At 33.6% G+C, this 16,753-nt stretch overlaps 2 protein-coding genes across 8 annotated transcripts in view; one reads left to right on the top strand and one right to left on the bottom strand.

The window, feature by feature from the left end:
- Positions 1-5,221, top strand: part of STYX (serine/threonine/tyrosine interacting protein) — a 56,258-nt gene extending 51,037 nt beyond the window's left edge. For all 3 annotated transcript variants that reach the window (XM_037016194.2, XM_073211234.1, XM_037016193.2), the window contains one exon: positions 1,566-5,221. In XM_037016194.2, coding sequence (XP_036872089.1) covers positions 1,566-1,639 — 74 coding nt within the window. In that variant the 3' untranslated portion in view covers positions 1,640-5,221. The remainder of the gene's footprint in view (positions 1-1,565) is intronic.
- GNPNAT1 (glucosamine-phosphate N-acetyltransferase 1) lies at positions 979-16,674 on the bottom strand. 5 transcript variants are annotated; one of them, XM_017662153.3, is made up of 7 exons: positions 16,508-16,673; positions 13,598-13,708; positions 11,533-11,701; positions 10,408-10,470; positions 9,535-9,662; positions 8,585-8,646; positions 979-1,122 (listed from the first exon to the last, which is right to left on the bottom strand). In XM_017662153.3, the coding sequence occupies exons 3-7, from the start codon at positions 11,684-11,686 to the stop codon at positions 1,059-1,061; spliced, it is 471 nt and encodes a 156-aa protein (XP_017517642.1). In that variant the 5' UTR covers positions 11,687-11,701; positions 13,598-13,708; positions 16,508-16,673; the 3' UTR covers positions 979-1,058. The 5 variants fall into 5 exon arrangements, with proteins under 5 accessions (XP_017517642.1, XP_017517638.1, XP_017517639.1 ...); XM_017662149.3 differs by lacking the exon at positions 979-1,122 and adding an exon at positions 6,555-7,592 and having other exon boundaries at positions 16,508-16,668; XM_017662150.3 differs by lacking the exon at positions 979-1,122 and adding an exon at positions 6,555-7,592 and having other exon boundaries at positions 16,391-16,512.
- Positions 16,675-16,753: the final 79 nt, after the last annotated feature.

The following is a 16,753-nucleotide window of genomic DNA, read 5'->3' as shown; positions in this document are numbered from 1 at the left end:
TTATACTGAAAATTTGAAACTGTTTAGAAAACTTTGTGTAGACATTAAGATAATTTCAGAATTTAATTTTATAATGAATGAATATATATTCAGCTTCTGCTATGTGTACACTGTACCTAGTTAATCAGAATATGCTGGTTGGAGGATCAAGTTTCTATTTGGTTTAGTTTTTAAATCTGTAAGTAGTATAACTGTATCGCAAAGATTAAAATAGTAAGAGGGGTCTGGAGAAAGGGTCCTAAAAACACTTTGGTGATCTTAGTAAAAATGAAAGGTGGTTATTAAATGAAGGCATGTTTCAAGTTGAGTAGGGTGACTAATGTGAGCTACCTCAGTTTTGCTATTGTCATCATTTCAATCCTTTCTCCTTTCTCTATTTCAGAGCACCCCCTCCCCCATTTTCAAAGTTAATGATCCAAGCATGCTCTCAAAATCTCTTAACTTTTACCTTCCTCCAAGACCTTGCTACCCTGTCTCTCCCTTTTTTTTTTTAAACACTACTTGAGTGCTCAAGGAATTTATGGTTTTTCTCTCTCAAAGTTCATGAACCAACATCCTTATAAGATCAGAACAGATGATATATGTAGTGTTTGACTTGGAAATTGAGCTCTTCTAATATGATCTACAAGTCCAGCACTACATTGTACTGCCTTTAATGATGTTATATATCCATCCCTCAAGCTCAACTCGCTAGTTACAGCTGACTCTTTCCTTTGCCACCTCTTTCTAATCAGTGTCCCAAACCAGTAATGTGTTTCCTTAGTACCTAAAATTCCTTCCCTCTTACAGTACCCCTAATCTCAATCTAGTTCAGGCCATTGGCCTCCTCTCCAAATTCTTGTTATTTAGTCTCTTCTGCATATTGTGGCCAGGCTTATTTTCATGAAAAGATAACAATATATTTTTCCTCTACACAAGCCTTCATTATGTGTTTTTTATTTAATTCCTGCAGAAGAAAACACAGTGTGTCATAGGTAGTAATTATTAAAGGCTCTTTGGATCTTTATTTGTATTTCTCTGTTCCTCTATTTATATGTAATGCTACATGCCATCCTTTCTCATAATTCTAGACTTTTTGGTAATAAAACCACAGCTTCAGTGGAAAAACATTTTTGGCAGCATCTGTAAAAGCAAAAAGACAATGATAATCTATAAAACAAAATCATACAAATATAAAATCAATTTCTTAAATTTTATGTCCTAAGTCACAAGTTTATGGTCCATTAAAAACATGAACTTGGTAACCACATGTTTATGTACCATTTTCTCTTTAAATATTCTTCATTCAAACTATGTTATAAATTAATGCTTATTATATGCAATACCTAAGACATACTTAATTCTCAAGAGGGGAAATGTGACCTGTTATAAAGATAATTTATATTTATTATGTTATAAATCATAGTAATTTATAACACAAGAATTTACTGATGTTTACTAAAAATTCAGTCATGGGATTTTCATAGTGCACATACTTGGTAACTCTAGGAAAAATGAACTTTTATTAGCTATAACATTCTAACAATTCATGTCCTCATATGTTATATTCATGCAATAACTTTCAGGCAGTTTGAAGAGAACACACGAAGATGATGATGATTTTGGAAACATGCAAGTGGCGACTGCACAGAATAGCTGACTCCAGCAACATTATAGAGGATGTGAATTTCTATTTGGGAAGCATAAAATATTAGACACAGTAATAATGTAAAATGGTATAAACAAGGTAGTTCCTTTTCAATTATATATTGCTTCCAAATCTGTTTCTCTGCAACTTGTCAAGCAACATTTTAAGATGTTGGACTTCTGCAACAGATGGCACTGAAGGTTTTACTTTTTTTTTTTTTACATGTTACAGTTTTATTATTATTATAAACCAAGAATTTTGGACTTGCAAAGAGGTATTGCAATAATGCACTTTTCATACTTGAAATTTATTTGTATGATATAAAGTTATTTACTTTAAACAAGATGCAAGCTAGGGGGGATTTGTTTATAAAATCTGGGTAATTTATAGCAAAAGAATTTACTAAAGTTTGCTAAAAATTATTTTGTGTTCTAGATATTACATTTTAAACTAATTTTACAGTTTAGTTTTATGATGGAACCTCTTACAGAAACATTAATGCAGGAATCTGCCACATTTCTTCTTTAGTATAATTCAATAGCTTAATTACCCTTTTATTTTAAACTTATTAATCCCTTATTAATAATCTTTAAATCATGGTATTAGCCAACTATGCTTACTTTAACATGATCCAAGTATTGCCTCCATTCCTATTACTTTCCTAATTTTTTTCCTAGAAAATAGTTTAATGAACAAAAGAAATATACTTTGCTTCATAATACCAGATTCTCGAAAATGAGTTTTAGGTTTTCAAGTGACTTTCCTTTTTTGCATTTCTTCAAAGCCAAATGTTGTGTTTGTTCTTTTTAGAGTTGCTTAGCCCATTTTTTTGTTTTTTGTCCAAGATGATTCTAAGTAGATTATAAGAAACCAATGTAGCACTGTTTTTCTCCAAATGAAGCCCAAAAAAGAAAAGTGCCTTGCATCATTTAAAAAAATAAAAATAAATCCTCATGACCTCTAAGTAAGTATGAGAGTAGTGAAAAGTTTTTAACATCTTTTTGTAATTTATTTTCTTCTTAAACCATATATTATTTTAAACTGAAAGCCTGAGGCTTGAAGAAACTCAGTAAATTACTTGGGATAAGAAACATTTAATCCATTTTTATGTTGTCTTAATGATTCTATGAGGTGGTTGTAGCTCAGACACCAGCTTTTCTTTGAAGATGCATTTATTGAGGAAAGTGATTTATGGGAGACTTTAGTGTATTTTAGTGTTTTAATTAATTCTTTACATTGAGTTAATCCAAATTTCCCCTACAATTTGCATTAGCAAAGTCACTTTATGGATCCTTGGTTTTCCTCGTTTTTATTTACACATAATAAAAATTGTTCTAAGAGAAACATTTTTGCTATTTTAAATATGGTGGGAGGAGAGGAGTATTTTTAACTTTGTATAGTTGATTTAGGGTAGCACAAACAAAACTTTGTATCTCACTTTTCTCAGTCCTCTTTGAGGTGCTTTACTGATGGGAATGATTTCCATACATTCCCCTTGGTACTAAGAGGTACTACAAGGTAACCAATTATACCAAGTTACTTGTTTTGGTTTCCTCCCTAAGGTGTAATAGTAAAGTAAAAGCTTTTTTATTCAGCACAGCAGGAGGGTGGAAATGAATTGAAATTGCTTTTAATTAAATTGTTAACTAAGAGTTAATTCATGTTCATTCAGCTAGTATTGCTCTTCTGGTTGCCCTTCTCTTCCCGTTTTGCCACCCTGAAAACAGCACACGGTTAATCTCACTGTTGTCTTGAATTTTGTTATGTGATTAGGTCATTTGGTGTGGTGGTCTAGTAGAGTCAAGATTTGCATTGTATTCAGAAATTCCAGTTGGTAAAGCGCCAGATAACACAGCTTTCCTGTATATAGAGCACTATTGGATAGGTCAGCAAAGATTTCTTGCAATCTGGTAATCTGTGATACAGAAACTCTGCTTGAAAGAATCTTCATTAATAGTACATTTAGGTTTTTAAGATGAGGCAGTTAAGATTTTTTAAAATTAGTTTCTTAAATATACATGTCATCTCGAGTAGTCTGGCCAAAAATACAGGTTTGGTTATTTATTAGTTTTCCACTTTTTCTAACCACTCTCGTTAACGTTGTCACTAAAGTGCCTGTCCAGCACTGTATATTAAAGATTATTTCACAAACACTAGAAAAAGGGACTGTCATCTTTTTGAGTATATTCACATGGACAAGAGGTTTATTCTTTCTTTCATATAAGAACATTGCAAGTTTATTTGGATCCATACTTCCACCTATAAGGTCTTCTGGTAGCTCTTCTATTTTTCTGTTTGGTTCTATTTTTGTAATTCCTTTATTTCTTTTATTTCCACAGATGTTTTGTGATAGTTAACTGTAGTATATTTAACCAATCACGATTTACTTTCTAGAACATTTTAATGTGAAGTGACATAATACCCAATTTTAAACATTAATCTGGGTATAATTTAAACAGAAACTGAGTCAAAACATAGGAAAACTGCTTTACTGTCCATTTTGAAAGTATGAAACTTAAATATTGAAAATATTTAAACTGGAATGGCAGTATTCTTACCTTCTACTGTCAGTTGTTTCTTGTTAATTTCTTATCTATCAGATGTTTAAAACAGCATTTACCTTTGTTTATTTATATCTGTTATATGGTGGAAATGTTAAACAGTTATAACTTCTGCTACCAATTCTCAACCACTTAACTTTAGAGCAGAATATTGGTTTTGGGGGATTTTGTGCTTCATCTGAGTTTAGAAGTCAGAAAATGTTAAGCATGTTCTTTTTAAGAAAATATAAGATTTCTAATTGTGTCTTACTAATAACCATGGTAATTTTAAGTGAATTAGAAGTATTTAACTGCAATCTTGAATTATAAAGCTGGGATGCATATCAGGCTTTCAACCTAATGTAAAGTAAATGAGCAGTTACCTGGTGGATTTTTAAAATAACTGGTTCAATCCATAGTATTTAACTACAATCTTGAATTATAAAGCTGGGATGCATATCAGGCTTTCAACCTAATGTAAAGTAAATGAGCAGTTACCTGGTGGATTTTTAAAATAACTGGTTCAATCCATAATTCCATAACAAACCTAGCTTCACTTCAGTTTACTTTGTCCATTCAACAATGTTCCAATAGGAAATGATAGGAAATAGCTGAGAACCAGTAAGTTTTTTATTGATTAGAAAAGTAAGTTTCTTGGGTCTTTGAATGCTGGATTTTTTTTTTGTCTTACTCATTCATGGCAGCTAAAAAAACAACCACTCAATATATTCAGGTTTACATGTTAGCTCTCTCATAGGGAGTTGCCATACCTCACAGTTCAAAGTGTATTCTATTGATCAGTAACATTATACTGACATGTAATTGCAATTTACTATGCAGTAAAAATGATTCAAGAAGAAAAATAACCTACAATGTCTATTTACCTTTGTATAGGCAATTGTTTAAGTTACTCTGCTTTTAACATTTGTACTTGGATAAAATGCTTATGTGTATATATAGGAATGTCAGTGCAAGATGCTGCTAGCCCAGGCACAAAGTATTAAAATTATTTTGTGAAGACTGGTGGTTGTATTAAAACTGTTGTGCCATTATACCTCAAAAAGATTGAAAAGCTCATTTATACTGCTTATGCCTCAGAACTTCTTTACTAGTTGTCTTCTAGGTTAAAGTAACCTAGTTTTACTCCCACAGATGAAGATGAATGAACATTGGATATTAAGAAGCATTTGGTATTTTCCAAAACACTGTGGTCACACATAAAAAAATTATGGTCAGTAGTCTACACAAAGCCCAAATTTCAGCTCATATATATTTTTAAGGAGTAGTTAAACAAGTTTGTAGTTGGAAGTGAGATAATATGTGTCTAAAGTAAAGATCATCCATAGACTAGCTTCCAGCACATTAAAAAACACTTTGCTTTTACAGTACCTTCTTACCTGTCAGCCTATCCACATAATATTCTTCACCAAATCTAAAATTTCATCACTACACCGTTATTTTGTATGTCACTAAAAGACAGAATATTGCTGAATAAACTGACAAGCTAATGATCAGAAAGTGCATCCAGATTTCCAAAATGTTAGTGTAAAAAAAAATGTGCATTTTAGGCAGTGAAATGCAAATACACAAAATATTTGGGGCACAATATTTCAACTGCCAATTACACCTTTTCAAAAGCAAAGCTCACAAATGTAGTTCATCTACGATGAGATGTTCTGTGTAACTTTTTTTGTATTCAAGTTTACTCACAAGATGGCTTAGAAAACCAAGCACACTCTGGTTAACAGAAGCTAAACAAATTGTTTTCCTCAGTGATACAATTTTTATACATTCTACCTTACTAATAACTTTTGGATGGGGGGGATTTAAGATAGGACCTTAAGAACATTACATAATGGGATTTATTGAAATAACCTTGTAGACCATCTTACCTCAAATTGTTCAGTGGTAAGATATGTAATAAAGCATTTAATTTTGTCATTTTTAGGCTTACTAACATGGGTTTTTTATTACTAGAATGTATACTAAGCTACAGTCATGCCAAGGCAGTAGGACTCCTGAAAAGGCAAAACTAGCTTTGTTGCTTTCACTAGAGACAGATCAAGTCATCTGCACAGATCACTGGTAGATAAGCAGTGCATCCTCTCTCAGTGAAGGGTTTCTATTTTAGAAAAACAACTTTAGTTTACTGTAAGGAGGCAAATCCCGAAATCCAGCTGAGGTAGATATAAGTCAAAGGGATGAGAAACAGTTGGTCCTTACAAGTTCATTTTACACAGTACACAAACTAAAATTATAGGAACCATAACTTCACCTAAAGTATAGAGTTCAACAGAAGACTGACAAGCAAAGACATTATGATTCTACAAAGACTTCATCATAGGAACAGGTTTAATGTAACATGGAATCCAAAAGATTAGAATCAATAAAGTTTTATCTAATTTTTATTTCAATTTAAAAGTAAATAAATAAAATCAAAATAGGAGTGACCAAAACAGTAGTACCATTATAATCACATTAAATAAAAAAGTTTCCATCAACATTTTAAGAATGTAACAGATGAAAACTCAGGTTAGAAATACACAAGATGCTAAGATTTGCTAATTCACTGCTAAAAGTACCTTATATTTGCACTTAAACAAATGAATTATTATATTTCATAAATGTGGTACTTTACATTAAAATTACATAAACATTTAGATATATATTTAAATTGTTTTACTTTGAACCTTGTAACATTTTGTAAGTTAATTGCCATTTCTACTTCAAAAGGCTGACCAGATTGTTTGCCAGTACCAGGATCAACAAAAATGTACTGTACTACATTTAGTTATATCAAACATCCAATTTCATACAATGTATGGGAAATGATATACCCCTAAATGGTATTTAGATGTTTCTTTGAAACAGAAATACTAATTTTATGAATGTGGTAAGAAATAGCCTTTCAATTGTATGCTTTTTTTCAAGTGAGCAGTACAGATAACAGATACATAACTCCTTACTGCTTATACTCTACCAAGAAATGAAACCAAACTCTAGAAAAATACAATGCAAGAAAAGATTCAAGTTAAAAATATATTCCTTTGGTTAAAAATCATCCCCTTTATAATAATCTTTTGTAATCTAAATTCACAGCATGTCCCACCAGCCCAGCGTAATCTTCTAAATGTCATTATGCTTGTCCCATTAGTTTTTTCAGTCCAGTTTTTACAGAGGTCACCCAGTTGCAGGGACAAAGTTCTTCAACCCCAGGAAGAATACAGCCAGCACAGCTGCATTAGCTCCTTTGGCAAACGGGTGTCTGAAAAGGTTTTTATTTTAGAAACCTCCGACACATGTAGTTTTCTTCAGATACTGTATATCCAAACTTTTTATAGAAGCCGACATTTTGTGGCAGACATTCAAGAGTAATCTTATAACAGTTAAGTTTCTTGCTTAGCAAAGTAAGGGTTGATAATAACCTGAAATTTAAAAAAAAAAGTGGGGGAAGCATACAGCACATGTTAGTAAAAATGGATGAGTAACTATGAGTGAATATTAGATAAAATTACAAGTTGATATTAGAAATAGGTTTAGATCATGGCCTTTCCCACTATTTTCATTTAAGTATTCAGATTGTAAGTAGATAAGCATTAAACTCACCCTAAACTCTCTTTAAAAAGAGGTTTTAGGATTAATGTTAACACTAAATACTCAAACTTTTATGTGGCCAGTATAAGATCCTACTGCCTTAGGGAGAAAAAACTAGAAAAAATACAAAAATGTACCTGAAAGGTTTTCTCATATTTGCACAGACTGAAAAATCCTATCATTTGGAGAGCAGAACAACTTCAAGTTACACAATTATAAAAGGACCAATTAAGTGGACTAGAATGCTAGGAATTTGTCTGTTTAGTTCACTGATGTATCCCAAATCCCTTGAGTAGTATCTGGTACACAGCAGGTGCTTAATACTTGAGTGAATTCCTTAAAACTCAGGAAAGAGATTAAAAAACAAGTTCTGTCTTATAAAATAGGCAATAAGCCAATGAAACTCTTATTTATTTTAAAAGATTTAGATGAATGTGTAAGGATTATACAGTGAAAACTTTTATTTTAAAACTAATAAAACTAAGAACATTTCCTTTGCTTTTAAACATGAAACAGGCAAATCATTTGGCCAAAAGTTTGTTTCATACTAGTAGGGAAATACTATTAAAAGGTAATAAGATGTTACTGTCTGTAAAATAGTACACTACCAATTTCTAAACTTCATGGTAAAACTAACATAAAAATCATTTATTCATTAAATTCAGTCTAAGCTATAGCTTGAGAGTAGGCTTATAATGAATGACCTCTAAAAAGAACCTCAAACAGGAAACTATTTTTTTTGACATGTGTCTTTGCAAGAAACTAAACTGAAACACAAAAAGTATCTTATTTATCCAAAGTTACCTTGTTTCTGCTTACTTACAATTTGCCAAGCTGCTTTCCTCTGCATTCATCACTAACAACAACATCTTCTACTCTTCCTCTCTGAAAATATTTACAATGTTTATAAAGGACTAAGCATGTAGTTTTGTTTTTAGCTAAACCAACAAGTGATAGTAAGCAATCACTGATAAAAAGAAATGTAAACTGTACAAAAACCGAAGTACAAAACTTATTTTAGAGAAAACAATTTAATGAAATCAACTTGTGGCCTATTCTTGTTTTGTCTCTATCCTAAATTTTCCCACCCTGTTTTAAAGCAGATCTTAGAATCCACACCACCAATGTATGTAATCTTGTCATGAACATACTCCATCCATCATCCTACTCCCTGCTAAACAGCAATTTATTTCAACATCCAAATACAACTTATTAGTTTCTAGTGCAGAAATCCCACCAAATTTCATACCTCACAATACATTCCAAGTGTTCCTATCTTATTCTCATTGAATTACTTAGGTTTTCTTTAGTATTTCATGTGAGTCGTGACTAATGAAAGGGCTCTATAGGCATTAAAAATGTCACAATTAGAACAATACAGTATTCTGAATGTTTTACCACTTGGAAAATAATAGGCATGTAGTTATGTAGCAAGTATTGTTTTGGGGAAAAGAAAAATAGCATTAGGGATTCTAAACATTACTGCCAAATTTCACATGCTGACTTTATTTCTCTATGACTATACCAAGCCAAACACAGAACAATTTTTAACAAACAATTCATATTGTTACTTTTCTTCCTCATAACTCTCAGAACACAGTGGGAAGATGCCTATTAGTAAGTGATATCTAAGAAACAGAATCTTTTCCAAGTTGATATAGCTATCGTTTCATATTGAAGCAATGAGAAAACATTTGTCTAATGGAAACTCATAGTCGGTTTTGCTCAAAACACCTATTTATTTTACTCATAAGCATTAATGTGAACACATACCTTAGCACAGGAATGGATGAACTTATGTTCTATTATCAGAGTTGCTGTAGCAACAATCTGTCCTAAAGTCACATCTTCCACAACTGTAACATAGTAATCCCCAGATTTCTTCATGTGCTCAAAAGATTCTGTAGAAATTGGAAAACTGTTGTTATAGACATCAGACTTCTTTAGGTACCAGAAAAATAACAAGGATTAACTGACTTTGTTACTGGATATTTAAAGCTATTTCACCATAGTAATTGACCCTTTGTTTCTAAAGAGATTATTAAAAATGACCAAGTGATAGTGATAGCAATCACTATCAACAGGAATATAGTCCATACATTTAAAAAAAATGTTAGCAAGTAAGACTAATACACATACTTGAGGTGAACAACACTTATGATGTGAGTAAACTGTAGATGTTGTTACTTTTGTGACTAATGAATGAGAACTTTAATAGAATTAGTTACTTTAAATCAATTTCTTTAACTTTTACTCAACATTTCAATAAAACAAAACTGCACATTTTAACAAGAGTATGTTTATATTGTCTTGATATGATTTGGTGATGAAATTTCTGTGAATAACCTAACCAGTGAAAGAAAATACCACAATTGAAAATAATCTGTAGAGCTGCCACCTAAATTCTATGCATCAGTAATTATCTTAAAAATAGTCAGATTGTTACAAAACATTGTAATTGCTACTTTTGGACTCTAGAACAGTTTAGTCACATTATGCATTTAAATAAGAAAATAGGTAATTTGTTATTGAATGATTTCCAGCTGTCTGAACAAAAACAAGGAGACACTGAACACAGCTCTAAACAAAATTAAAATCTTTTCCCTCTTTTTTTTTCATTCAAGAAAAAGAGGCTGTAGTACTTACTCATAAATTGTTCAGGATTGACAACTCCAGTCTCTGTCAGCTGACCTAGTACCTTAAAAAAACCTAGTTTTGAAAACAGATCTCAAAGTCATGAAAATAGCAAATGAAAAATCAAAAGAAGCAGTGTATTCAGCTGGTGGGATTATGGGCAATCATGCCAAAACTTTCTGTAATGAATAATTTTTAAATTATTTTAAAAGATAAAAAACTGAAACCCATTATAATTTTTAAATTATTTTAGAAGACAAACCAAAACCCATTATTCTTTTTATAATCACTGCATAAAACAAAGAAAAGTAAGTTTTATTAATGTTTTATTTATATAAGATTTTTGGAATAGGGCTGACCTTAATATTCAATATTTATAGAACCAGCATATTCATTTCCCAATGTAATTTGCATTAAGCTCAATGCAAGGGATGCCAAATTTCCCCGGATATACGCTTTGGTTTTTACTTTAAAGTGCAAGGTTCTCACTATGAGCAAATATGATATAATTTGTAAAATAAAATATAAATAATATATCTGTTGAGACAATCTTTAAAGATAACTAATTTCATTAATGTTAAATTAACATGAAAAACACATTCTAGAAATTTGAGAATCCTATCTTCTACACATTGAGTAATCAATTTGACCAAAATTAATTTGTTCAGAATCCTAACAAAAAGAAAACTATACAAGGTTGATTTTTTTATAACCAAAATTTAAGGAAATCATTTTGGAGAACATAGATGTTAAAAAAAGAAATGCCTGCAGACAAAACTTTTTGTAATTTATCTAAGTCAAATCTCCACCTTCATTCCATCAGCTTCAAGGAGAAGATTCTTATGTGTCATCATACATGACAACTTCACTTTATGAGACATCTTTCTGACTTTATAATTAGAAAGGAGTGTTACTGTACTTAAGTTATTTGAAATATTTCACCGTAATATCTGGTCCATGATATATACATGATAGTCATGATACCAACACGCTGAAATTGATTGTCTCAGTCACTTTAAGTAGAAGAAATAATCCAAAAGTCAAATGTTATTTTTCAGCAGCATCATAACATTTGTGAAGAAAAAAGAATGCTAACTCTAATTCTAACCAGAATTTGTAAACTAAGTGAGTCCATACCTCTATTTAAGTCAGCAGTACAAAGAGGCCTCAAAACCAGACCTTCTCCAGGATGTGTGGGGGAAATGGCTGGAGAAAATGTAGCTGTATTCTGGCTCCAGTCCACTTCTTTGAGTAGACTTGGGTCAAACATAGGAGTTTCATCAGGTTTCATCTTTGCAGTTAAGGTCTAAAATAAAATTTTAAAGGTTAAGGTATTTAATATTAAGAAAATGATGATAGGCAAGAAAGTAATTTCTTAATAAAAATTAATGCAATTAGAAAAATTCTTTAGCAGGTATGCAAGATGATTTATTTCAGCCTATCCTGAATCTAACATCCAAATGTCAAAACTAAAGATATATAAAAAATTCATGATTACTATCAGATAGTAAACAAAGGACTAAATTGAGGAGTTAAACTTTAAAATTCCATTTTTGAGCAGGTCTTTTAAAACTTTTCCTATGGGCTAATGCTACTAGCATACCACTGTGAATAGTTAATTTTTCATGGGCTCTTCTTTTTTTTACATTATTTGGGTAAGAAATGGTATGTTGGCTTACTTGCCACTAAGGGAACTTAATGTGCATGTAACTTTTTTAAAAATATGAACCATGAACAAGATGAACTTGCTTAAATTACCCTCTACAATCACTGTAATATTTGGTCTCAGATATGATAGATTCATACTGAGTTATCTGTTGGATTTTGTTTTCACAGTTTTCCAAAAATCTTTCGTTTCTCAGTTACATCTAAGCAGCTTAAGAATAGCCAGGGTTTTTCATGCTACTGAAAAATCAATTATGGTATGTCTCCTTTTTTGAACATTTAGAAATGGGCAGTTTCTTACTAGGTGTGGTCTAATAAAACTGAGATTAAATAACAGGTATAATGATAGAAGTGATGAAAAACATTACATAAAACATAAAAGTCTCAGGGGAGGCAGAATACTTCTGTGGAACACAAGGGTTGTTGGAAGAAATGGTCTTCCTAACAATTATTGTTAGGAGATTGTATAGCAATCTCCAACTTTCACTTCTATCCCTATGCCCAGTTTATGAAATTATTCTGTTTGATACCTGCTTCTGGCTCTTCTTTGATGTAAAGAATTTAAAGATACAGATCCACCACATACTACCATAAAAACAAGGAAGCGAGGCAGGAAAAATTAAAGCCCATTTAATGATACGACAATTTTCCCAAAAACCCAACTCCCAGATGTTCCATTTCATAAGTCACTTGCTTAAGGGCAACTCATTTTACCTTATTTTTCCTTAAAAGTCAATTAAACTTCCATATAGCCCAATGTAACTATGTAAGTAATGCTGGGGTATAGTAGCTTTGGGAAGGCAGGATGATATAACAATAGAAGTTAACATTTCTGCTGTACTTATGTGCCAGGGATTATTAAAGAACTTTACACATTACTAATTTGTTTACTTCAATCCTACAAGATGGGAATTATTATTTCCATTTTAACAGATGAGGAAATGCAGGTGCAGACATAAATAACTTGCACAAGGTCACAAAATTACAGGAGCCAGAATTTACACATAAGCATGGAAAAAGCATGAACTCTGGAGTCAGAGATGGTGTTCAAATGTCAAGTCTTTCTAATTTGTAAAATGGAGATGCAATTATTGGAAGGATGAAATGAACTACAGTATACAAGCAACCAACAGTGTGTACACATTACAAGTGCTCAACAAGATATACTTTAGTTAGCAATTAATTTAAAATTTGTTTATAAACTCTGGTAATTTTTTTCACCTTTAATTCATGAGTCAGGCACTATGCTGGGTGAAAGGGCTACAAAAAAGAACGACAGGTTATCTATCATGTTCGTTAAACTAAAAGCATCCTTAGATGGGAAAGAAAAAATGTAAAACGTCATCGTTTATTATGTAGAATACTGAGAATTTTTTTTTCCTCAAAGACTCAGATCATGTTATGCTCTCAACACTATACCTGGTTCTAAGAATTGAAAGAAAGACAATTATGATGATTAAAACAACCATTCATATAAAACTTAACAACCTTACAGTCTGTCTGAAACATTTTTTAATAGGTTAATTTTAGCACATACATTGTAATGGTGTCAGTCCCTGATCATGGAGCCCCTGAGGCTTTTGGGTTTATTCTCTGAAAGATGGGTAGCGATGTTGTTTTCCAGATATGCAGATAACAGGCCAAATATCTGTCAATAAGTAAAACGTGTACATTAAATACAGAGGCAAGAACGTATTAAAAATTTAAGTTCAGCAAGGCAATACACTATTTAAACTTTTTGATGTTCATGCTATTTAGTATATAGTTGTAACCATGAAGTTTAAAAAAATCTCAACATAACATATGAACGTTAAGACAATGTAAAGTTAACTTGATTCCTTTTTCCTGAGTTTACAATAAAATGTAGCCTAGAAAATACACAGAAAAGGGCTAATAATGTCCAAGAGAAAAAGGAGAATTAGGATTATGAAGCCTTTATTTTACCTAGTGAATTTTAAACAAAATACTAATATCTTCCTGTGCTTTTCTTTAACCAGATTGTCCTATTCCATGAAGATCATAAAAATAAATGGTACTGGCTAACATTTATTTAGTGCTTTATATTTGTTAACTCTCAAAAACACAACGAAAGAGCTATCATTATTATCCCCATTTTACAGACCAGGAAGTGGGCACAGGAACTTGCTCAGGGTAACAGCCAATAAGGAAGAGAGTCAGGATTCAAAACCAGGCAAAACACTGGCCCTGTGCAATTGCATGGGGCCCACACACTTGGCTTAATTCTGTCACCACTGTCTTGAAATTATTGATAATATTTTTAACACAGAGCCCTGCATTTTCCTTTTGCACAGGTTACTTGTACTCTCAGTACTGAATATGCAGTAGTGAAGAGGAATTTCCTACTTTATTCTACAAGAGCTAATAATTTACTCAAAAGCAGAACTTGTAACTTATTTTTGGAAAATAAAAATTTCAGCCCTGTCAAAATATATTAAAGCATTCTGGGTTGAGATAAGAATTCATGAACCAGATAATCAAAAATTAATATTAAAGTATTTTTATGAGCTATTTTACAAAACAGAGCCATACTTAAGGTTACATCCTTTTCTCTTACTTCAGCCCCATATAGTAAAAGTCTGCTGGTGCCCAAAAAATATGCTGGACAAGTAAAAGCAAAACAAGATTTGATACCAAATTTCAAAAGATTTTAGAAAGTAAATTTATTTGGTTTATAAAAGAACATTTTAACATCTTAAGGTGCCCCGAGGTACTGTAAAACTAAGAAATTTCAGTAAGAATTGCTGAATTCTAAGTTGCTTAAAGCTGAATGTCATCACTATGACTGGGGTCTTATTTTATGGATTTTAGATTAATTTTTAAAAGTAAACCCTAACCCTCCTTAAATATTTCTCAAAAACCATTCCTGTTTTACTGCTAAATTAGCATGCATTTACAAGGTCCATATACACCTCCCAGCTCATAAATGCCTAGTGAATGAATAACAAATGGTCTAAGACTTGTCTGGAGGTCACAAGTGATATCACAAAAAACAAATACCAAATTCATTTTTACTAAGATCACATTAGGTTTTCCCTCAATTGACCATTCTTTGGACACAATTTCACAATTTGGTTTCCCAGCCTCCATAATAGACTAGAATACAAATGGGGAGCAGCTGCTGCTAGAAGCAAGCAATTGAGGAGCAACAAGTGATAGACACTGGAAATAAAGACTTTAAAGTTGATTTTTTTAAAATCAAAAAGCATAATCTAAGACCAAATCTAAATTGCCTTACATATCTCAAGAGCTCCTGGACCAGCACTACATTATGTATGAACAAGGTGATTAGGGGTAGGGGGAATTTTTGATGTCTTGACACCTCTATAATATACAATTTCGGTAGTGATTTGACTAAAATTTGAATCTAAAGAACACGGCATTCATTGACGATTTTAACAGGCCTGGCCAAAGTACTAAATTATGCAATTACACTTCACTTGAGGAATTTTAAAAGTATTTTGTGATAGTTTGATCCCTTAGAATCTGGCATTATTCCCAGGCTACTGACGATGAAACTGGAGCGCGTGGAGCTTTCAGGACTTGACCCTAAGGTAACAAAAAAATGAGTGAAGTAGAACTAGAATCCTTCAATCTTCAGCTCTACAATACCATACTCCATAGACGCCAACTTTTACATCATCCTACCAAACGGGTAGCTAGCTCTACTCTAAAAGATGTCAGCGAATCCTGTCTTTAGAACTGATCTAAATGGTTTCTTGAGATCCATTCTAGGATTCGTTCATGAGTGGACATCCTAACAGAAGTCATCTCATAATCAACCCCAAAACTATCATCTAAAAATGTTTATATGACATTTTAAGAGTTCAGCTTACATAAACATCAGCTCCTATAATAGAAATCACAGTATTCAGTGTTTCTAGGGTTAGAAGCCCCAGGAAAAGAGACAAAGGATGTCTCCCTTTCCCTCAGTGAAAGCCCCGATTTAGTCAGTGTTAGAAGATGATCTTTGGAGCAGATGCCTGTCAAGTGGCACCCGACACCCCAGAGGTGCGCCTCGGAAAGGAAAGGTGAAAGGGGGCGCTGGGGTGTTTGTGCTCATTCAAAACCGATGGCGACAGACTAAGCGACCGTCTGGATCTCTCCACGCCAAAGCTTGGAGAGCAAAGAGTTTCGTCCCCAGTCCCTGCTCCCGCCCTGCCAGAACCGCCCCTGAACGGCCACACCACGGGCCACCGTGCCCACCGCAGCTCCGGCCGTGCGCGCCCAGCTGGCGAAGATGTACGTCCGACTGCCAGAACGGAAACCCCCGCCCGGCCTAGCTCGCCTCGCCCGTGGTCAGAAGGCACACCTGTTTGATACATCTGAAGGCAGGCCCAACGCAGGGCACCCGCCCGGCCCGCAAACCCCTCACCGGCAGCGGCCCCGCAGTCGGCGCTCCCCTCCAGCCCGACAGACTCTCACCCACCTGAGTACACAGTACGAGATCCGGATCCGGCTTCAAGCAGTCCCACCTCCTCCCGCGCCACGGTTGCTGCCGCAGCCGGTGCTGCGCGAGCAGCGGCCAAGACGTGGCAGCGCCAGCGCCTCCAACCCAGCCCGGCCCGCTTACGCAAGCCTGGCGAAGGGGGCCGGGCGCGCGCGGGCTGAGGGGGCGGGAGGAGGCTATGCCGGGACCGGGGGCGGGAGGCGTGGCGGGGGCAGGAGGGGCGTG

This window comes from Manis javanica, chromosome 8, assembly GCF_040802235.1.
Source record: "Manis javanica isolate MJ-LG chromosome 8, MJ_LKY, whole genome shotgun sequence".
Lineage (NCBI taxonomy): Eukaryota > Metazoa > Chordata > Mammalia > Pholidota > Manidae > Manis > Manis javanica.
This window is presented reverse-complemented; position numbering and strand designations above follow the sequence as displayed.